The 23,096-nt window shown below is 53.5% G+C and overlaps 1 protein-coding gene across 1 annotated transcript; it reads left to right on the forward strand.

Annotated features, from left to right (window-relative positions):
- The first annotated feature begins 2,735 nt into the window (after positions 1-2,735).
- On the forward strand, positions 2,736-21,173 carry LOC123018791 (protein-arginine deiminase type-3-like). Its single transcript, XM_044421164.1, has 16 exons — positions 2,736-2,827; positions 7,435-7,615; positions 8,421-8,493; positions 10,100-10,161; positions 12,081-12,198; positions 13,015-13,140; positions 13,517-13,689; positions 14,011-14,114; positions 15,405-15,516; positions 15,872-15,979; positions 16,518-16,669; positions 17,367-17,511; positions 17,950-18,043; positions 18,656-18,735; positions 20,020-20,148; positions 20,940-21,173. The coding sequence occupies exons 1-16, from the start codon at positions 2,736-2,738 to the stop codon at positions 21,171-21,173; spliced, it is 1,983 nt and encodes a 660-aa protein (XP_044277099.1).
- The last annotated feature ends 1,923 nt before the right edge of the window (positions 21,174-23,096 follow it).

Raw genomic sequence — 23,096 nt, forward strand, 5'->3', positions numbered from 1 at the left:
CCTGCCAGACAGATCGCCCTTGTCTGCAGTCCTACTTCTGATGCAGATTTGATTGCTAGTATTCTTCTCTCCGTGCTTGCTTGTGTTCCCTGGTCTGGTAACTCGGATCTTAATCGCAAGGCAGCCCCTTCGGGGCAGGGAGGCAGCTCTGGCTGACGACTCATCTGCATCTCGCAAGCTGCCTCAGCTGCTGCGGTGCGGCTTCGGAGAGGAAGTGGGGTGCCCGAGGCCAACACTGCCCAGAATCCACGTCGCTGGTGTTGTGCTCCAGCACTGCCTTGTCCTAGTTACCAACTCTCCCTCCAAATTACCCCGCTCCCATATCTCTTACCCGCTCTGCAAGGGATGATAAATTTTGTCATAAATCAATCCGGGTACTATCAAGGGAGGTTTTTATTGTGGGATCGCCCTACCTTAACCGGGTTTTTTTTCCACAGATGGCTCAAATGAACACGACTTCCCTGCTGTGTCTCACTCCTCCTGCTTTTTCCGCCTTCCTTCCTTCCTTCCTTCCTTCCTTCCTTCCTTCCTTCCTGGAAAAAGTCTGTTAAAGCAGCAAAGGCAGAAGGCTTGCTCAGTGTCGAGGCACTGGAAGCACACCTTGCCCAGGAGCGCCCAGAGAGAACACCTGTCAGCAGCACTGAGTAACGCCGGTGCTGTGCAGCCAGATCTCTCAGCGATCTTGCTAAGAGGAGCTGAAGTGGAATGTAATCCTGGACCCGCTGAGCACCCGAGGGCTTACTTCTAAGTAAACATGCGCGGCATCGGTCAACACGCCATACTAGGAGTTGAATGATTCCCAGCTAGGTTACGCTATTGCTCTCACACAGGGCTTGGTCACCGGTGCATCAGCTGGACGGGGGCCAGTGTCGCTTGGCAGCCATTCTGGTCAGAGCTGACCATTCCCATGAGCAACAGCGATCCAGTTACTCTCAGAGTAGGGGAACCGCTTAGCTGCCCCCTGTTGCTATCGAGATGTGGCCGCATGTCAAAGGAAAACAAACTGCTAAACTCGCTTCGCTTTATGAAATTAAGATTCACATTTAAAGATTCACATTAATCATCCACGTAGAGGATTGCTTCACAGGGAAAACCGAGCCCCATCCCTTCGTATCTGGAACAGCCGGCTCCTTATCTCTGATCTCTAAGCTGCTGAGGAAGGTCTGAGCAGTGGAAGTAAGTCTGGCCAACAAAAGCTTTTGGCTTGCAGTCTTGCATCTCACCAAAGTGAGAGAGAAACTAATGGCTTTCCATTTCCCTTTAGTCATATATGATTTGAGAAGATCCCCAGCGCCTTTAAAAATCTGTTTTTCTGCCCTCTGGCAAGATCCTAAAAGTTGCTTTGCTCAAAGGAGACCTCAATGTGAAACCATTACTTTAGAACGAAAAATCAGGTTTGATTCTATCACAGTTTGGGCCTGAAGAATGAATGTGTTCTATCGGAATGCATTTTAAGTTTTAATGTTATCATAACAGACTGTATTTCTTGCATCTCATTCCTGTTTGACCTCACAATTTATGTCCCTTTTCCACACAGCCCCGCGCCCACGTTCCTGCCAACTGAGGGAGACTAAATCTATCGGAATAAGTGGACTCCAGCCAGGTTTGTTCCCAAAACCACCAGCCCCGAAGGTGCCAGAAGGATCTTGCCAGCCTCTCTTGCAGCAGGCCAAAGCAGCTACCCCGAGCATTCTGCGTGTGGCAAATCACTAGGCTCAGACCCCCAGTTATATTAAACGGGGGTGACAAGCCTGCTGCAACAACCAAAGGGGGGGGGGGTTTGAGCATCCTGGAATAGGGGGTCACGTCACATCTCTTCTCAGGTTTCTAAACTCCATCCCCTAAAATAACAAGACATGGTGCCCAGAGACACAATGAAATACGAGAGCCAATTTTGACAGCCGAGTCTTGGAACAAAGTGGATTGAAATCCATGAAGCAAACTAAAACAATACACTAATGTCTTCATTAGGACCAATCAAAATGCCAGACAAGATTGTGCAAGCTTTTGAGTTCTCTAGAAGGCGCTACAGTTGGGAAACACTGATTTAGCTATTTATTTGCATTTTTAAAGCATAGTTTCTGCTAAATCGGCCCAAGGGTCCTCTGAGCAGATCCAGAGGGTGCGGAGCCTTTTGGTTGCTCCTAGTAAACATATGTCTAAACTTGGGATCACAGGCGGTCTCCTGAGTTTGGACTTCTTGTAGCCGTGGACCAGCACAGCTATCATCTCGGTCTTTTTTCCTTTTTAACAAGTAAAACACACGCGCTCACGCTGGGGTTAACCCGAGAGGCAGAGCAGAGGTCACCCAGTCCTCCCTTTGGCTTCCCCGGGGCGATCACCGGCTCGGCTCGGCCCGGCACTGCCGGCAGGCGCAGCATCGCCGCTCGCAGCCCGCAGAGGCGCAGCAGCGGAAAGCCTCCCGCGGGGGCACGACAGGTTGGCACCAGCGAGGGAGGCACCTGTCCGCGGCGCGGCTGGCCTCCCTCTGGGCACGGACGCCGCCCGGCCCCGCGCTGCCAGCCGATCCTCCCCAGGTGAGCGGCTCCACCTGCGCCGCCAACCCGGCTTCGGGGATCGAGGAGGTGGGATTAGGCCTCCCGCAGCCTATCGCCGGGCGGGATGCAGGCCGGGGTGGCGCCCGGCGGGTCCTGCCTTTTTAACCCCGTCTGCTCGGCGCTGCTCCCCGCAGAGGAGAGGAGGGGAGAGGAGAGGAGAGGAGAGGAGCGGGAAGCATGTCCGAGCAACGGTGGGTCCGCCTCTCCGCCGAGGAGCCGACCAGCACCATCTACGTGCTCGGCACGGAAATCTCCCTGGACGTCTGCGGGTGAGCCGCTTAACCGCTTGCATCGCGCCCGGGGCGGCGACGCTCCGCTCGCCTCGCGTGCCCCAGGGGGCCCTTCCCGGGCACGGCCGCCGGGGGGGCTTCGGGGCGGCGGGGGCTTCCTCTGCGGCCCCCCCGGCCGTGGACGTCCTTGCCAGGGCGGCCAGGCGGGGTCCCGCCAGCTCCCCCCTCCCCGCTGCAGGTAAAGATGCGCCTGTTTACGCAGACCGCCGGCATGTAGCCTGGCCTATTGATCCGGTGCTGCTTTTTGAAAAAGCAGTTTAATCTGTTTTCCCGATAGCTTTCGCTATTTAGTTTAGAGACTTGATTTGTAGCATTGCCAGCTACCCCTGAGCGCCATTCTGCGAGGAAGGTCAGATCGCAAAGAAGGCAGGCTGGTCCAAGAAGAGCGGCGCATGATATTGCCGGGGGGGGGGGGGGGGGTTAGATCTCTCGTTTTAGTACATTTCTACACCGCTCAAAAGCCAAAGCTCTCTTGGTAGAGCAGAAAACATACGCCAGGGCGATTGGCACCACTCTTATAATGTTCTTCTTCATTTAAGATTTTTTTACTGCCTTTCAGGGCAAAACCGCTCCCAAGGCAGCTGCCACACCGAAGCACATAAAAAGATGCACTATTAAAAGTGATAAACGCAAGAAAAGGAAGGAGACGACAAAGTTTGTGCTGCTCCGGGATGGATTTGGCTGCCTGAAGCAGGGCTAGGCAACATAAAACCTTCTGGATGTGTTGGATTACAACTCCCCTAAGCCCCTGACAGTGATGATAGGAGTTGTGTTTCAAGACATTGGGATGGTGGTGCGAAGGCACCCGCCTTCGTCTGGCGGAGAGATTTGGGGCATCCTTCCTGCTCTGTAGCGCCAGCTTATTTTTTCCTGATCAGCGAATGATTTCATTCTTTGTCTTGGCACAGAAGGGCTGATTGCATCAAACCGGTGCAAGAGGCTCCTGTGTAAGTTTAATTTGCAATGTAGTGATGCTGCTTTTGTTTTGCCTTGTCAGAAGAAGTCTCTCCCTCAGCCACCCAGCTTATCCATCTGTGAATTGTTGGGCAGGGGGACTGCCGGGATCTAAGCCATTGGATCAACACTAAAGGTCTTTAAAAACAAAAGGAAAAACTCAGGTTGTCTCCGTGTATTTGGAGCAACGAGGTCGATTTATTAAACTGTGTTTGCTTGTTGCTGCCAAAACAACCAGTTTTCCAGGTCCATGAAAGGCTAATATAGGCAAAGTATTAATGGGCTACAATCTACTTCATCAAGTGCACCCAAGTGTTACCCTCAGTCGGCATGCAGTTAGACGCTGAAAAAGAACCGAGGCAGTGAAGCCAAGTAGCAGCAAAAGGCACAAGACACAGGCTTTGATGGCGTTAAAATTGAAAATGATGCGAAACAAAACCCCAAATAGGCAAGCCTTGCAATCCCAAAGATTGGGAAAACTGGGTGGGGAATTCCGGGAGCTGCAGGTCCTTTCCCCTGACTGCACCATAAATAACCCCCAACTTTCTTCAAGCTCAAACAGATAAGGCTTCAACTTGGTTCTCAGTTCTGCTTTGGCAGTTTCACTCTGCAGCTTCTTTGTAATGTCTCTGCAGAAAGGATGCAACTTTTGCTTAGACCAACAGGAATAATGGGTGTCCAAGTTACAATTTCATGTGCTGCTTGCCTTACTTTGAACCGACCTGAACTAACATTCCAAAACTGCAAAACAGAATAACCGCTTGCCTAGGCCAGCCACCCTGGCCCCCTAAATCTCTCTCTCTCACACACACACAAAACAAACCAAACCCAAACCCATACACCTTTGAGCTGTCATGATTCCTTCTTCAGACAAGCCTGGAGGAACAGGGGGCAAAAGCGCCCCCGAAGCCACAGTGCCTACGTGTCCAGGGTCCCAAAGAGACCGGACACGAAGGGTCTGCAGAAGCAGCCCGCTGAGTTTGGCTTGGCAGGGAAGGACGCGCTGCTCCTCTTTCCTGGGCTGGCTGGGAATCGAGGCCATTCCCGTCCGGCCCGTCTGGAGGGTACCGGCTTGGAGAAGGCTGAACAAGAGCGCCAGTTCTTCTCTCGCAAAGGCTGCTGCATCGATGCTCTTGGAAACCCATCAGCCGACTGTGTGGCCGTGAAAATGGAATGGGTGCACAGAAGGGTTAAGGGAGGGCTAAGCAAACAACTGCTCTTTTATTATTGCCTCTGTTACTGTTGTAAACTTTTATCGTTTCTACTTGTTCCGTTCAGAAGTTATTGTCAGGACTGTGGGTTGGAACAAATAGGTTTCTGCTCGTGCCATTCCATTCAGAGTTTATGTTGCATTTATTTTCAATCTGGCCATTTTGAAATTTTGGCTTCCTGATGCACTTCCTGGACTCTGGAGACTAGGTGCATTTAGCTGTAATAAAAAAAAATGTAATTCCAGCTTTAAAAGCGGCACAGTGATAAGAGGAGAGCTGCAATGCAGAGTGTTCTCTTCGCATCCAGAAACGATCACACAAATCCACTCCTATCCAAAAGATGCTTGGAACTCGCATTTTGACTGGAGCGGCTTATCCTTGGCATCTTCTGCAGGATTCATTTGTGATGCCAACATGGGCTGGTGCCCGGCTGCTTTTGCTGCTGTTTCCGCACAGAAGGTGCAGGGGCCTTCTCAACTCAAGGGTGCCGCTCTTTGGGTACACGGCAGAGGACGAAAGCACCTCCGCGAAGCTCCAAGGGAACACCCGTGGAGTTCTGGCTCCAGGGCAGAATACCCTGTTGCCGGCATCCCGAAGAGCCCATGTGCCTCTTGGTCTTCGGACGAGGATGACTCAAGGGCATCCAACTCTGCCAGTCCTCGTTCTGCCTGCTCAGAAAACTCCAGCAGGACGGGTCCCGCCCTGCCACCTTTCTTGTCTGGTGCTTGCGTGCACTTCCTTCACCCACGCCACCGGGCTGATCCACCTCTCCTAAGGCTTAGTTCCTGGTAGCAAAAGGTTAGGCTACAAGGGGCCGGGACTTTGCCCCCTACCCCTCTGCCTCCTGCTCTGGCCCATGCCACGGAAACAGGGTCCCCAAAAGCTTCCGCAGGCAGCATTTGGCCCCCTGGCTCAAAGAGGGTCGGGGCCCGGGAGATCGGGGCAGCCGCTCCACGTCAGCACTGCAGCAGCCCGGGGGGAAAGGTGCAAAGCGCCTGGGAGCAGCTCTGCCCAGGAGCAAGCGGACCGAGGCAGGGGCTCGGGGCAATGGCGGGGGAACTCCAGCTGCCTCTGGGCAGCACAGCGGGGCAGGTGGCCTCGTCCGCTTTCCTCACCAACCCCACAGGTCACACCACCCACGAGGCCTGCCAAGGCCACTGACTCGGCTCTTGTGTGAGGCGGCGGGGGAAGCAAGGGGTGAGCTGAGGCGGCAGCGGTGAACGATCCTGGCAGGGTCAGTGCAGGCCACACACAACCGAAACCCCAAATGGCAGAGGAGAGCACAGGGACTTCTACTTGGATGCGTCACTCTGAAGAGCAGAGGGGCAAGAGACAGAACGGGGATGTGGCACGGAAAAGGAGAAAAAGGACAGCAAGGCACTCTGAGCCGCCTTTTGGCAGTGGGAGAAGCCACAGAAACTGTCAAAAAGTAAAAGCAATATGGGAGATGATGATGCATCAGGGGAAATGAAAGGAAATGAAGCCCTGGGATCGCTCTTGCTAAGCAGAAGAAACTGGTCCTGCAAACACAGCGGGAGGAAGGAAGGAGGAAGGCACCCACAGCGCCAGGATGGAAAGCAGGAGCGAGCCAAGGCGGAAAAATGGCAGGGCAGCTCAATCAGGCTGGGTGTGAGCTGGCAGCACGCTAATGAGCGCCGAGCGCCGATGTGCCGCTCAGGCCGCACGGCTCGGCACGCGGAGCTCCTCCGGTTGCTGGCTGCGCAGCCTCGCTTTCGCAAGCGGCAGCCCAGGTTCTGCGTGTCGCAGCAAGCAAGCCTGTTCGTGGAGTGGCGGCGGATAGCCGCGGGGCATGTGTGGATGGCTGCCACTTTGCGCCGGGTTCGCTGCTCCTTCTGGAGACTCCCGGCTAGCCCGGCGTCTCAGCTGTTCCTGAGAACAGCTCCAGCACCTGCCCAGCACTCTTCCTTTGCCGCCATCGTAGTGACGGTCTTCCTGGTGGGAGAGCGTGGCATCCCTGCTTGCCCGCGCCCCCAAAATCCTTATGCACAAAATACGATGCTCGGGTAGCATTCTGCTCTGGGCAGCGTTTTTTAAATCATACAGGTGTTGGACTCGCCTGCTTGTCTTGGACTCTCCAAAGTCTCCCTAACAGGACCCCCCCAGGCCCCTTGCCCTTCCTCATTTTTAGCTCATTTCTGAAGATTTTCTAAAATACAATTATTCTTAACGGGGGGCAGGGGCCACATGCTGCCAAAGATCAAAACTGGGCGCGGGTGCTCTTACGTGGGACTACAACCCCTCCCTGCAGAACAGGCTTGAGTGGGGAGGGCCCCCTACTAAAATGGCAGGGATTTGCAGGGGACATGACGCAAGCACCCTCCCCAGAGCTCTGTGGGGCAACGCACAACAGAACCAAATGCGAGGAAAGCTGCAGCTGGGAATGGTGTTTTGTTCTTTCAGATCAGCCCCTGCTGGGGCCACGGGCTTTGACGTCTGGGGGACGCCTGGCGTCAACCTTTACATCGTCCACAACGCAGAGGTCCTGAAGATCCCTTCCTGCGTGCCCAGATGGCCCCTCAACGCCCGGGTGGAGGTGATTGTCACGATGGATGCGCCGAGCACTGAAGTCAACGAAGACAAGGTGAGAGGCTCCGATGGAAGGGGCTCTTTGCCCTGGCCCAGGCGGCGGCGAGGAGGGAGGGGCGGGAGACGCCGGGCCCCGAGCTCTGTGGTGGCCCACAAGGGGTCGCACGGGGGAGAAAGCAGACATCCGGGAGCACGAGCGGGGGCAGAAGGCCGAGTCCCTGAGGGAAGGGCCGTGGAGGGTGCCTTGCTCACAGCCCTTTCAACCTGAGCTGGCACGGGTGTGCGGAAGAAGTGCCCCAGGTGAGAGTCCGAAGCAGGGCGCTGGCACCACCAAAACGTGATCTGGTTTACAGTTGTGCTTTCCTCTCCCAAGAACCTGGGGGTTTTAATCCCATAAAGGCGGAGACTTTGGCTGGAGAGAGCTGCCCACCCATCAGCTCATTTTGTGATCTGCAACCCAACTGTAGGGTTGTTGTGGCTTCCTGGTATTTGTGCAGCGTTTCCTGATTCTAAAGCACTGAAATGCTTCTCCTACGGTTAAGTTAGTGGCAAGAAGAGCTTTAAGACAAAGAAGGCTGGTATTTTGCCTACGCCTCTGCCGTACTGCCCTCCCTGCACCGCTGGAACGCAGCTTCCCTGACGTGGAATTTGGCTGGAAGAGATTCCACGGCCCAACGTCTGTCATGCTGGGATTAGGAAACAAGGTTTCTTCCCAACAAATCTGAAATGACAGGCCAGAGGCTGTAACATTTCAAAGTGGTGCTAAGTTTACTGGATGGATGTGCCTTAAACGTGTGCTGATATGAAGAACTTTGCATGAACTGTACGAAGAGTTCCGCTGAACTTCCTCATCTTGGCAGGTCAGAATTTCATACTACAAAGAAAACGGGAAGACGTCCATGGCCAAAGCTATTCTCCACCTCACCTGTGTTGGTAAGTTTGCAACTGGGCAGATCAGACTGGAAGGATGTTAGAAGAAAGCTAGTAAAAATGACAGAGTGGTGTTTTTACCAGCTTTATAAGCTACCATGGGTTTAAAACAGAAAGGGGTTTAACAGGAATGACAGTTCTTGAAATTCTCTTGAAATAACTAGAAATCTAATTTCAGGGGGTAAAATCCCCGATCCTTATCAGCTCAAGGCAAGTAATACCTGCAACAAAATTTTGCAGTATGAAGTGCTACGGCTCCATTTCCAACCACTCTCTCTCGTTCCTGCGCCTCACTCCAATTCCAGCATTCCACAGCCCCAGAGTATATTCAGTTCCCACTGGGTTGCTTCTGACAACCCAGTCCCCCTTGGGTTACTTTCTAAAAACTGCCCTTTTGCAAAAGACTGCCCTTACCTCTGTCCTGTGGGTACATGGCTGCATAAAGAACAACATTCACAGTCCAAATGAAACACAAAACCAGTTTCCCCATCTCTGCTATTTCCACAAAGCTCTCAGAACAGCCAGCTGTCTCCCTATAGCTGAGTTCAGCCCAGCCCTGGGATAAACCAGTTTAGTAAGCAAGCAAAAAGTAAACAACAGCACTTACCATCCAGCAGAGAGGGCCCTTGGAAAGGAGGGTGTCCCGGGAACAGCAAGGAGTCAAGGCAGGAGGAGCGGAAGGCACGCTGTCCGGCTCCCAACTCGAGGCTGAATTTGCAGGACTTCCACCTGCACCCAGGGACAGCTGCAAGCTGTTAGCATGGGAGCCTTCCTACTGAGGAGGCCTTTGCACATGAGTAGGCCTTTGGTCCTCAGTAGCCTGGTTGCCGTGGTTACGGAGCTGTGCGCTTCAGCTGTGAGTTCTGGGCCTCCCTCCGGCTCCGGAGCGCATGAGGGGAGCCCAGCATCGTCTGCTTCCTCCAGCTCTGTGGGGTGCAGCCTCCAGAGCCCTCACTCAGGAATTCCTTGGGGCCCGTGGCTGGAGGACCCTTTTAGCTTCCCTGGAGATGCTCAGGGAGACGTTCAGCTGCATCGGGAGGACTCGCTGCCTTGTTGGCCTGCATGGCATGGAAAGCCACCACGGGCTCGAGGCAGCTGTGGACCTCCACATGAAGCACAATCGGGGCGTCACCACAGAGAAGGCCCTTCTCCGGGTGGTCCTCATCAGCCAAAGCGTGTGCAAGCCGATGGCCACTTCTTCAAGAAGGCGCTTGCCAGTCCTGCCCTCCGTTTCACCAGGTGCTGCGCGTTCGCAAGAGCACGGACGAGGTGCAGGCGCTCACGCATCGCTTTGCATAACTTACAGGCCTGGCAACGTGCTCTTCCCGGCAGACGTGTTCTCAGAAACGCGCAGCCCTGCCTTAGGGCTGGCTCGCCCCACAGAGGCTGCCTCACGGCAGGCATGGGCTGCGGGCACGCCAGCCGCTGAGAGGACTGGGGTCTCTGCTGCGCCCGCTATCCACCGCTTCCCCTATGAGGCAGGTTCACCAAGCCATGTCCAGTCATCTCGGTGTGCTCACGGTACAAGTAAAATCTAAGCATGAAGTGGGGAAAGCACATCTTGCCCAAGGGAGATGCAGCCCTCTTTCTCCTGTTTTCTCCTGCTTAGAAATCTCCCTGGATGCCGATATAAACCGTTCTGGAACTGTGACCCGGAGAGCGAGGAATAAGGTAGGTGCGGGGGCTGTTGCAGCCACAACTCGCCTGGAAGGAGATGGGTTGAGGATCTGCGTGTTGTACACCGCAGGGCTGCAGAAATGTCCCCCAAGGGTCCCAGTCCAGCCCATGGCGCTTCTCGTATGGCCATTTGATAGTTTCCTGGTTTCTGTGCAGCCCCTGCCCTCCTCCTGGGCTTATTTGCAGTCAGGAAGAGCTTTAGGCTGTTTTGCCCGTATTTTGGGGATGCCGATTCCCCATTTTCCCTCCAACTGCTTCGCAATGGCATTGGTCTCTCTTCCTGAAAGCGTAAAGGCGTGCATATGTATGTATGGTCGTGCTTTCCGAGGTGAGAAAGGGCCCTGCTGGTGGAATACAGCTCAGCATAAGAGCTCTTAGCACGGGGATGCAGTCTGGGCGTTTGCCCCAGAGGGACGCGGCGTCACGGTTCTTCGCTTCCAGCAAACCAACCGGTCAAAAAGAGTCGTCTTCTGCCCTGCAGGAGCAAAGCCAGTGCAAGATTTTGTGTTTGTGTTTTAGCCTTGGATAGGGATGCTTGCTTGTTAAGCAAAACCATGTACCGTGCAGAGTCCACAGCCGTGCCGAAGATACGTGGCTGCCGGGAGGCTCTTGCTGTTTCCTGGGGCTTGAGGCTCCAGCAGAGGCGAGGCCGTCCGCGATCGGAGGGTGTGTACCTGCAGGGTAAGCCTTACTCAGCACAAGCTGAAGGCTGGGACGGTGCATCTGGCAGAACCTGTCCAGGCAGGGCAGGAGGGAAAGCAGCTGGCAACCGGACCCAGAGAACCCCGGACACGGCCTGCTTCCAAGCCCAAACCCAGCTGATCTAGTCCAGCACTGCCAGCACTGACCGGCAGCAACGGCTCTTTGGGGCTCCCAGCAGGGGCTTTCCTGCCCTGCCAGCAGCTGCCGCCAAAGACCAAACCTGGGCCCTGCTTGATGTAGAAAACGTGTCCCGTGACACAGCTCTAATAACAAACAAACAAACAAGCCCAGCCGCTCCCCTCAAAGCGTAGCCAATTAGCTAAGGCACAGATCCTGCATCTTGCTGCCCGGAGAAGCTGGGGAGCAGGTCTGGGGCCTCCTCGTGCCAAGCACAGCTCCCGCCTGCGCTGTGGCCTCTCCCCAGTGCGCTGAGCCCCAGCGCAGGGCAGCCTCAGACCTCAAAGCTGGAGCGCACGGCAAGGAGAAACAATTCCCGCTTTGCTTTGCTTCGCTACCACCAGAGGAAATGCAGACTTGGCTGTCACTGCCTGGATTTCTTGTAGTTGTGCCTCGCTTTCCTCACGCGGGGAAGCACAGTTCTAAGGAAGGATGACAGGAGCTGCACAAAGAAACGCCGTAAGGGCAGTAAGCAAACATGGGCCCCACCGGCCCAGTGTCTGTTTCCACAGTGGGGAAGTTCACGCAGGGTGTGAAGGCGAGAGCGCGCAGGGCAGTTTGCCTCCTAGGCCCCGACTCTCCGGTCCCACTTGGGAAGGGGATGACGGGAAGGATGATCCAAGGTTCTAGCCCACCGAAAGGCAGTGCTGTCTCTCCTGTCGCCTTTGGCCCCAGCTGATCTCTCAGTGCTTGCGCCTAGACTTGGCCCGTGTGGTTCAGATCAGAAGGGCAGGGGAGAGCGCGAGGCTGTGCACTTGTGCGTGAACGCAAAGGACGGCGCCTCCCCTATTTTGCAGAAATTATCTTGAAGCGGCTTCCCTTAATTTCTCCTCTGTGCGATGGGGCTTGTTGCCAGAACAGATGGACGGGCTTCGTCCTGTGTTGCCGTGCGGCTCCCCCCGCCCAAGCCTCCGCTTTGCGACACAAGCTTAGCTCCCCGGCGGCTGTGGATCACGGGGCCCCTCGCTCGGCCTCCCACTTGCTGCCGCAGCTTCCAGGCTCGGGGGCTCCATGGGTTTCATTTTTGCCTGCAGAAAAACTGGACATGGGGCCCCAATGGCAAAGGAGCCATCCTCTTGGTGAACTGTGACAAAGACGACCGGGAGGCGGACAACATGGATAACAAAGACCTGATGCTGCAGTCGTTCGTGGGTGGGTAACAGCCCTGGCCAGAGCATCCCCTGGGGGTCCCTGGAGACCCGAATGTGGCACCTGTGGGGCCCCACAAGGCTTGTTTAAAAATTCCCCATTTTTTAAATACAAGGATTTGTACAGAGCCTTTCTCCTGCATGCGGATAATATCCGTACAACTTTCTCAAAATTATACAGAAGCGTCAACAGAGGAGGATTGGATATCCGGATCAGTGTTCATTTGGCGGTGGCACCTTTTATGCCACGCAATCAAATACTGAAAACACTGTACAAGTTTCAATTCATTGCACCGGGTGGCTGTTTAATCCAGTCAAGTAGAGTTGTTGCTGTTAGTATTACTGCATCATTATACTTTCAACAATTCACAAAAATCTGCATTCCTTTAAGACTTGGGCCAGCCTGCAATTGGAGCTTTGTACCAGCCAAAGAGCTGGTTTGAAACCGGGGGCTGTGTGGTCCAGAGAACCACCAGAAACTGCAGAATACCAAGTTAGTCTCTTGGTCCATCTAGACCAGTATTGCCAACACTGTCTGGCAGCAGTTCCCTACCTGGAAATGCTGCCAGGGATTCAAGCTTTTGTAAATGTGCTCAGAGCTACAACTCTTCCCAGTAAGAGTAAGCTACAACAGTAAGATTCTAGTCCTCATGGTTTTTCAGGAAGGGAAGATTTAAATAGGAACATAGGAAGCTTGCTCACCCTGGGTGAGGCCTGGATCTGTCTATCCCAGTGTTGGCGGCCATAACTCCACAAGGGTTGCCTGGGACATAATCCAAGCAGAGCTGCAGCTCTTCTAACTTGCCCATGTCCTCTTCAGACCTCAGGGACATGTCCCTCATGATCTTGACAACGCGTGGGCCTGATGACATTTTCGATGACCACCAGCTAGTTCTCCACGTCTCGGCATCTGACGACAACAAAGTGGGTGTCTTTCATGCTCAGGGTAAGTGTTCTGGATCTGTTGAGTCTCAGGGTTGAAGGAAACGGGGAGGGCCAGGGCAATGCTATCTGGGGCATGTGCAGAGTTTAGGAGATCCTGTGCATCTGTCAAAATGCATAGGGCTGCACCCCAAGTGGGGCTAGTGGAAGGGTCCCCCCCGTGTCGTCTTTTTGTACATCTTGCTGGAGCCGATGGTGCCGGCGACAGCCGAGATAACAATGCGATTGCTTCCAAATAAACAGAACGGTTGTGTGTTGTATGTGGTTGTTTTGTTTTCTGTAAGCTGTCCAGAGACTTTAGTATTGGGCGGCATATAAAACTTTTTAAATAAATGAAAAAAACTCAGGTCTGGTCCATGCACTTCTGTTTTGATTTGCAGGGAAGAAGCTGAGCAAATACAAGCATGTCCTAGGCTCCGGCAAGCTCTCCTATCTGGTGGAACGCTGTGGCCAGGCCGAGGACTTTTTCTACGTGGAAGGACTGGCTTTTCCTGACACTGACTTCACAGGTCTCGTGTCCTTCCACGCCACGCTGCTCGAGGCCACCACTCAGGTAGGACGAGCCGAGAGGAGCAGCTTGTCGAAGAAAGGAGGGGGTGCCCGGCTTGCACACACGAGGCCTTTGGTCCCACTGAGGGAGGGAGGGTGGGTTTTGGCAGCAAGCCACCTGCAAGCAGCTGATCTGTCTTCCTCTTTCGTGGAGGCAACATCACAATGCCATCCCGAGTTGGGCGTTTGTGGCTGTGCCGGGCTCTTTTGGCCTGAGGGCCGGATCTCATTCTGGGGAGGCGCTTGGGGTCAGCTCGTTGCTGAAGCCACCTTGCCAACTCCTCCCTTGGTCCTTCTCTCATCGCTCCCATTTTCCCTGCCGCAGGAACTCCCCGAGGCACCGATCTTCAGCGACACCGTGGTCTTCCGTGTTGCCCCGTGGATCATGACCCCCAACACCTTGCAGCCCGTGACAGTTTATGTCTGCAGGTAAAGGGCTGCACAGAAACGCGCGCGTGTGTGCAGGAGTGTCCGGAGCTTCATGGACAACGCACCTGGAGATCGGGGATGGTCTGTAAGCCCAGGAGCTTGTCTGGGGCTGGGCCAGCAGAAGGGAAGCGCACGGGGCTGAAGGCCAGGAAGGCAGCCTCTGCTGCCTCCTGGAATGACATCAAGGCCAGGGGAGGCCAAGCTGGTCCATCCAGGAGGCAGAGGTGGCTGGCTTCCTTCTCCGGCTCCAACCGGCACGTGCCCCACCGGAGCTGCAGAAGAGAAGGGAAAGGAGGCTCTCTCCCGCCTCCCGTCTGACAAGGAGCCACCAGACACCAGTCAAGGAGGGACGCTAGGCAAGGAAGATCAGCAGGGCCCAACGCCCATTTAAGGGGGACGTTCCTTTGTCCCCCCCCGACTCATAGTCTCCAGTAGCAAGTGCACGCAGGCCATGCAAACTGCTGGCCATCACTTCAAATGCCTGCTTTGGAACCAGTCAGAGCAGGCAAAATATACCAGGCCGCCCACAGGCCCCTCCGAGAACACGATCTGCTCATCTCTACGGTCATTCATTTGCCGTTCTCACAGCCTGCTTTCCTCTGGTGCAGGAGCACGGAACGGCGCGCAAATATGCATGTCTCAGGGACCAATAAAGCGACAGCTGCATCCTGTTGCAATAAAGGAGTGAGGCAGTAATAAGGCAGTAATAATTCAGGCACAGAAACAAGCAGGCTGGGAGCCAAGTGCCGGTGTAAATGCAAAGACCGTTGACTTACTCAGCGGGGGATAATGGGAGCTCACGAACGGCAGTTCCCACTAAAGGTGCCCTTCCAACTTCCCACCCTTCCCAGTGCATCTACTGGGGTGGGAGAGATGCAGAAGGGGAGTCCCCTGTAGACCGGAAGATCCTAGTTGGCTGATGGTGGGGGAGGCACCCCGCCAGGGGTCTGGTGGCTCTATAGGACAGAGCAAGACCTGAAATTGGGCTTGGAAGCTGGTGGGGAGCCCGGGCAGATCTTTAGGACCGCATAACACGATCGCCTCTACGCTCTGCACTAGGTGCCGGCTCCGGCCCATCTTCCCGTGAACCCCCATGCAGGAGCTACCATAGTACCCTACCCAAGATGTTCTCAGAGCATGGCCAGCGCATGTCAGAGCATCTAGTTCATCTAGATGCTTATCTGCTTGCTCATTTGGTTATGAGAAAAACTCAAACCTTCCCATCCCCACTGAAAGCGTCCCCCCTTTTTCCTGACTTGGGCTTCTCCAACCTCTCCTTGCGCTATCCAGTGTGAAAGACAACGCTGATTTCGTCACAGATGTGAAAAAGCTCACCCAGAAAGCTGGATGCAAGCTGGTCATCTGTCCGGAAATAGAGAATAAGGGTGACCGCTGGATCCAGGTAGGAGGCGGCGGGGGGAGGGGGCGAGAGGCGGCATGCCAGGGCGAGAAACATCAACAGCAAAGCTGCTCCTGCTCAGGGCCTGTGAGCAGTGGGGGCGTTGTGCTGCTTGATCACTCCGGAAGATGTGAACATGTTTCTCAACACTTGAAGATGTGCACGGTCGCGGGACGGGGGAATTATCGCGGGATGTGCGAGGGAGGGGGCATTATTTGGAATGCCTTTTAAAATTGGAGTCAAACCTCGTTGCCTTGGCCCCTGAAGTGGGTCGGTATCCAAACATTTAACCTCAATGCTCGGCTCCCCGGCATGAAATGGTCGTGATATTCTCGCTTTCTTTCATCTGTTATACCAGGATGAGATGGAGTTTGGTTACGTACAGGCCCCGCATAAGTCATTTCCGGTGGTTTTTGATTCCCCAAGAGACAGAGGGCTGAAGAACTTTCCGTTTAAGAAAATTTTGGTATGTCTATTCCCTCCACCCCAATATTCTACCTTAGGATCTTAGCTGTTGAAGCAGTACATCTCTGCCATGCCGTGGTCTGCACTGTGGCCCTATTTAGAGTGGATAAAGCAACCCAAAATAGAACCGTGAAGAGCTCTGAAAAGCTCTCTCTAAACTGGAAAGCGAGGTCCTGACAGCGAGTGTAAAGCGAAGCCCATTGAGGCCCATTTCCCCCAGCTCCAAAGGATGGGATCTGATGCTAGCAGTGACTGCTTTTGCATTGGCAGCTGAGTGAAAATGAGATGTTTACATCAGGAGGAGATGAGCAATTCCTGCAGAGCGAGAGGTCATGCGCCATCAAGCATTATCTATAACAAGGCAACCCAAGTTTGCAATCAACACTTTTCTAAAAATCGTACATACTGGCACCCATTTTCTTCCTTTTGCATTGTAGTATTCTGGCACACCTCCACTTCTTCTTCTTAAATGCTTTGGGCTTAAAAGCCTCGATGTGTTAAGAATAATCTAATTCTGTTCTCGTTCGCTCTCGTGCAAGGGCCCGGACTTTGGCTACGTAACCCGGGAAGCAGCCCAGGAGAAACTGTCCAGCTTGGACTCATTTGGGAACCTTGAAGTCAGCCCTCCAGTGACCGTCAGGGGCAAGGAGTATCCTCTGGGGCGGATCCTCATTGGGACTTATTTTCCCACGTATGTGGAGACAGAGAAACGGTCAGCGCTTGTTGCCAACCTGACGGTCTAACTGAGAATAAGTCTGTCTGTTACTTTCCCCCCATAGGCTGTGCTGGCTCCCAGTTTTGGAGGGCCCTTGGGGCAGGACACCGCCCGCAGGACTGCTCCCTTAGAGAACCTGCTTTTTCACCACCGTGGCCACCAGCTCCTCTTCTTCCTCAGGGCCACCATTTGCTTGATTCATGGACAGACAGACAGACAGGAAGGAAGGAGGCTTGGCATCTCCTGCTCCACCTTCTTGCCACCACTGCTGCCTGGACCAGAGCAAGGATCAAGTAAAGACGAGCTGGCAGTGGAGAAGAGGAGAGACTCTAGGGAGGGACTTCTCAGTGGGCCCACCTGGGGAAGAGCCCCTCAGCAGATGCCCATCCATACTTACCTTTGTCACCTACCCTGTAAAAAGGTTGTTATCGAAAAGAATGCTGAAGCAATCAGTGCTGTAACATGAACGCCCCGGCCTCTGCACTGGGGGCCACCCCATATTTTTCCATCCGATGGAAATATGGTGGCGAGGACATGGCCTGCCCGCCCACCTTTCCTAGGGCCACTCAACAACAGTGTTGATGAAGACTGGGTCAGAACATGAGATGGGCTGCGTGGTTCTTCACCGTGGACACAAAACCCTTAACCAACACCCTCTCTCTTTGCTCACTAGGGCCAAGGGTGACCAGGTTGTCAAAGACATCCAGGACTTCCTGTATGCCCAGGAAGTGCAGTCTCCGATTGAACTCTACTCTGACTGGCTGTTCGTAGGTCACGTCGATGAGTTCTTGACGTTCATACCAGCCGGTGATAGAAAGGTATGCATGATTTATGACTGGGTTTCTCAGGTGCAGCCCAAAGGCACCTTTCCATTCTGTCGCGTCATATTAAAAATAGATTTTTAACAGGGAAGTTCTCTTGCTGCAAAGCCCAGGGGTGCCTCTTGGCACCATCTTGTCTGGGTTCAGAAGAAAAGCTTTGTGCTTTGGAGCTCGGAATCTAGCTCCCTCTTTTATGTGCCCGGGCAACTTCAATTTTCTTTTGGCTTTAGAAGTTTGCCTTCTGGGAAATTAATCTTCTGAGACTGGCCATGTCCTGCACAGCAGCTGTTTTGTGAACAGGTTGTTGCACACACTCATTTTGTGAGAGCATCGACAGAGCCCTTTCAAAATTCTGCAGGCCCCCAAAGTTGGGTTTGAAGCCTCTGGTCCCAATTGCAAGTCCTCCCAGCCATCTCCGCTCGCTCTCTCTTCCAGGGTTTCCGCCTGCTGCTGGCCAGCCCAAGCGCTTGCTTCAAGCTGCTCAAGGAGAAGAATCAGGAGGGTTATGGAGACGCCCTGATGTTTGATGGTAAGGCGGCTGCTTCCCCCAGTCACTCCTCCCTGCACTGCATTGCAGGGTTGAAACAAGAGTGTTCCTGGGAAGGGCTCTTGCACCAGGCACCTGTTGTTGGCTGCACGTGCTCTCTGTCCCCAGAATCTCAGTCCCCAGAATCCACCGAGACACAACAGTCTGTGAGGCCGGGGCCAGATGCCAAGCAGAGTCCAAACTCAAGCTGCTGCTTGATAGACATTCACAAAGCCATTCCAAGTGCTTTTGTTCTCCACCAGTTTCCTGTTTTTTGCAATGCTAATAGGGACCGAAACCTCCATTCCAAACCAAGCTACTCCCAAGTACCTTGCATTACAACAGAAGATGATTTATCACTGCAGGGCAGGGGGGGATCCATCCCCCTCAGAGGCTGTGAACCAAGGGCAGAGATAATCATGTGAAGTAATGTGAAGGGCGCGGCACCCCTGCTGATAAAAACTAAGTCCCGGTGGTGTTGCACCTCCGGAGTCCTGGCTCCAGGAGACTCTCTATCTCAGAGGAGTTCATGCACTTTGACTCCTTGCTGCCAAACCAAGCCAGACCCCAAGCATGTGCGTCACGGAGAAGCCAGCGATGTCTCTCTTCTTACAGGGCAGTTGGGAAAAAAACCCATTTCAATAAAGAAGATCCTCTCCGACAAATCCTTGAAAAGCTGCAACGAGTACTTCCAGGTAATCTTCACGTGCCCTTAGGAACAGCAAGCAGCCTGGCAGGGGCTCCGCTCCAGCAGCCCACTGCTCTGCGCCTGCTCCGATACGGAGATGGAAGCCTGCGATCGCAGGGATGGAGGGACACCATGTGGCCGCGGGAGGGACGTCCTGCTGCCGACGAGAACGCCCGGTGTGCAGCACCATTCAGGCCGCTCAGGGGACAGAGCTGTGAGAAAGTTTGTGGGCCAGCTTCTCTGAGGAAGCAGTGGGATGATGGGGATAAAACTGCAGAAAGGGAGGCGGCGAGAAGAGGTCAAAGGAAGGAGCAGGGAGTGGAAGGGCCTCAAAGAAGTTCTGAAGAAAGCTCTTGGCACTCAGAGACGACGTCCTTTGGGTCGCAGCCAATCTTAGTCTAACTCGCAGATGGGCAGACAGTAGGCCTGGATTTGCTGCTAAATCTGTGACTGGCTGCACAACATTGGCAAGGATTTCCATCTCCTAATCATTTAGCAATGGCAGAAATAAAATGTCTCCCTTTCTGCCATGAAATATTCTGCTCAAGTGAAGAAAGCTTGGGGAGACCAAGACGATGTGGGTGCAGTAGGCCTGTAAGGTCCCATTCAGTTCCCTGCTGGTCCAAAGCATGAAACAGATACTCAGCCAAGATGCTTTGAAAGCCTTTTGCACCAGGCACAGCTGGAACCAGAGTGGATCCTGAAGTCTGCCAATCTGTGGTCTAACTTACACGGTGTTCATTTCAATACGTCTTCATGAAGTAGGTCACAATCCATAGGGAGGGAAATGAGCTTTCGGGTGACCAGAGAGACATGGGATAAGGGGCTAGAGCGGTCAAGGAGCAAAAGCCAAGGAGAGAAACAGGAGAGAGAAAAAGACTCTCCAAAGGTCCAGGAGAAAACTCGCTGGTTGCTGCTTGTTTGTGTGCCAGTGAAAAGACACTGAGGCCGACTGGATGAAGTTCACGGGCAGACAGAGAAGGAAGGAGCAAGATGTGGAGCAAGAGCATTACCAGGCAGTGTCAGAGCCACCGATCTTGAATCGCAGCCATCCCGCATCCCGTTCAGGGATCTAAGCCCACGGGGCCAGAGGGCCCTTGCGCCAGCCACCCTCCATGGCCCTCTCCCAGGGAGTCTACCTTCTCCCTGCCTTTCGTACAGCCCGTTCTTGCTCCTCCTGCTCATGGCTCCCACCGGCTTGCTGGACAGGCAGAGCGTTCGGGAGCAAGCAGGCTGTGGCATCTGTCCCCCCACAATGACCCCCGCCCTCCTGCATTTCCGCCCCCTCCAGAAATGCATCGACTGGAACCGAGACGTCCTCAAAGAAGAGCTGGACTTGACGGAGGAAGACATCATCGACATCCCTCAGCTCTTTGAGAGGTCGTCTTCTTGCAAAGCCCACGCGTACTTCCCAGACCTGGTGAGTCCCCATCCTCCAGCACAATCCTGCCAGCAAGTTTTACGCTCCGGTTCCATTTCCCCCAAACACCTTTTGTCTGTTGCATTGTCCCCAAATCCCTAAGTGACCTGAGCAATTCCTTAGACAGCAGGAGAGGTCTAAAGAGACTCTGGAAGGTGCTTTCCTCTGGACTTTCGACTTTTGTGAAGGAGATGGAGGCAATGGTATCCTTTTCTCATGAGACTAGAACCCAGTAGAGATATCTCATGAAGCTCACTGGTGGTGGTGGTGGTGGGTTCATCCAAATCAGAGGAAGGAGTTAATTAAAAGCATGGAATTCACTGAAGGAAGATACTGTGATGGCCACCAATCTCCACGAAGAGGGAACTGGACAAATTCATGTGAATTAACAATAACCATTAGTCCAAGTGACTGCAAACCCTCCAACATCAGAGGAAGAATGCTGTGTACTCCAATTGCTGGGAACATGGGTAGGAGGGTGTTGTCCTGTTCGTGGGCTCACCTTTGAGGCAGCTGACTGGCTACTGTATAAGCAAAATGCTGGACTAGCAGGGAGCTTGGTTTTATCCCACAAAGCTCTTATGTTCTTACAACCAGTTTCCATTCTTTTTACATTAAGGAAGCTGAACAAGATGCATGTTTTTAATTTGGCATCCTAAAATTTAGTGAAGGTTTTAAAGGTTGGTTCTGATTGGCCTTTGTTTTATGGGTTCGGGATGAAGGATAAAGCACCTACATGGGGCTATGCCTTCCTATGGGTCTATTGCTGAGTCTTGTTCTCTTGCTTCCAGGTGAATATGATTGTTCTGGGGAAGTATCTGGGCATCCCCAAGCCATTTGGACCCATCATTCATGAGCAGTGCTGCCTGGAGGCGGAGGTCCGCCGTCTGCTGGAGCCACTGGGATTATCCTGCACCTTCATCGACGACTTTAAAACCTATCATGCCCTCTACGGAGAAATCCACTGCGGGACAAATACCCGCCGAAAGCCCTTCTCGTTCAAGTGGTGGAACATGACCCCTTGAAGGACCCGAAACCAGCTGCTGCATCGCTTGTGCTTCTCCTGAGCTTACATGCATAATCCATAACTCCCCAAGGAACTGTGTTGATTTATCTTCGTGGTAATATATGAAGGTGTTTGCTAGATTTCTTCCGTCACCGGCTGCTGCGGCTTTGATCATCTTCAAGGCAGAAGCACACCCTTGTTCACACTCCCGTCCTAAAGCCAGTTGTGGAGGTCCACCAACACATTTCATGCCCCGATTGTCCCTGGTTCGCAGAACCATGCGTGCCGTTTTCTCATTTATGATCGCCTGCCAATCTCCGTGCCCAGCGCTCAGTGGGTGCCCTTCAGTCTTCTTTCTGCAAGACGCAGACCTCGACTGCCACCAAGAGATGAACCAAGCAGGCAGACTTGACCACCAGTTGCAGTCCCTTAACAGGTGCAGATCACACGATTGTTGGCCCCTTCTTTCAGTACCTCAACAGAAGCAGCCCAGTCTCTTGGATAGTTGGGATTATGGCTGGGTGGATAGTCAGGTTGGTGCTTTGCCCGTAGGATAAGGCAGGCCCTTATCAGCAGACCATAGACATAGCGATCAGAACCTCCGCCCCAGTTCTCATCTGTGTAGCACAAAGACCAGATGTGGGGTACAGGAAGCGATTCTGACTTGGGGAGGGAAGTCCAGAAATTTCTGCAGTTCTCCTCTGACAAGCAGCGCTGCAGAGGCACCAGTACCAGAGGCTTAACAGAGCGATGAGTGTGAGAAATATGCATTTCTTGTGTGCGCACGAGTGTGTTTTTAAAAACTCTGGATCTCTATTATAGTTGATTTTTTTAAAAGAAAGCTTGCAGGCATATATTTTTCACCCAGAAGGGTTTTTATGAGCTGTTGAATAAATGTTAAGAACTGAGCGCTGACCAGTGTCACATTGTGTTTGTGAATTAATACACACTCCTTTGTTAATTTCTAGATCCATACTAGCTGTGTGCTCAAAAGGGTGTCAGCAGTGAGGGCTTGGGGGAAAAAAAATTTTCCCCAATTTTCCAATGAGTCTCTGGAAAAAGGTTTCCCATCCTGTCTTCCCTCCTCTGATTTTCCATTTTTCCCCAGCCTCACATCCATACAGCTGGACAGCCAGGAGCTGCTTCCAAGGCCAACACTGTGATAAAAATGATATAAGCAAAGCATTGACTGAAAAGAGCACCCCGATAATGGAAGGCCTAAAATGCTTTGGAGAAGCGCCTGCCCAGCAACCGACGGCTCCATGTGAGCCCTCCTGGAGAGGGCATTCCACAAACGGGGTGCCCAGCATGGCCCCAGCTATCGGCCAAAGAAGGAACCGCTGCGGGGTGTTTTGCTCCTCCTGGCCAAAGACAGACTCATAAGACCCTTGAAACTAGGAAAAAGTGGCTTTCCTGCTCCTCCTTTTCCTGTCCCTTTTTCCTTTTTGGTGTTCTAAGATGATCAGCCCAGGAGCTGTTGGCTAAGGAGCAGAAGTGCTGTCAGAAGCGACGCATGTGCTCAGAACGGCGGCTTCAGTCTCCACACGCCACCGTCTGGCAACTCCCGATATAACAAATGAGTGCTGTGGGATCTTTCGGATTTGATTCTGGGATCTTGGCATCAAATATCGCTCAGTCCCGTCTCCTTAAAATCTGAAGAGTTTGTCACGTCCCATCACAGCCTTAAGCAACAGCTGGCCGCAGTTCGAACTTCTGCAGAATGGTCTCCTCTCCGACCTGCAGCAGGTGGCAGGGACCGCAGGGTCCTCCTGCGTCAGACCCAAGGGCCACCCAGGCCGGCGTTCCCTTCAGTGAGCGCAGCAGCCCTCTCCTGCCCGTGTCCCCCAACACACAGAGCCATGCTGGCCGCCACAACAAGCAGCCATCAGGCCCACTAGCCAAGGACGTTTCTCTCCCTCCAGTGGCCCAATTCTCTTTTAAA

Source organism: Varanus komodoensis, unplaced genomic scaffold (assembly GCF_004798865.1).
Source record: "Varanus komodoensis strain SLA01 unplaced genomic scaffold, ASM479886v1 scaffold116, whole genome shotgun sequence".
Taxonomy (NCBI): Eukaryota; Metazoa; Chordata; class Lepidosauria; order Squamata; family Varanidae; genus Varanus; species Varanus komodoensis.

Bases quoted from the DNA above. Each gene is read 5' to 3' on its own strand.
- LOC123018791 (XM_044421164.1), top strand. From the start codon at position 2,736: ATGTCCGAGCAACGGTGGGTCCGCCTCTCCGCCGAGGAGCCGACCAGC. The intron at 13,141-13,516 runs GTAAGTGTTCTG...TTTGATTTGCAG, and splicing joins GGGTGTCTTTCATGCTCAGG to GGAAGAAGCTGAGCAAATAC. The intron at 16,670-17,366 runs GTATGTGGAGAC...TTTGCTCACTAG, and splicing joins ATTGGGACTTATTTTCCCAC to GGCCAAGGGTGACCAGGTTG.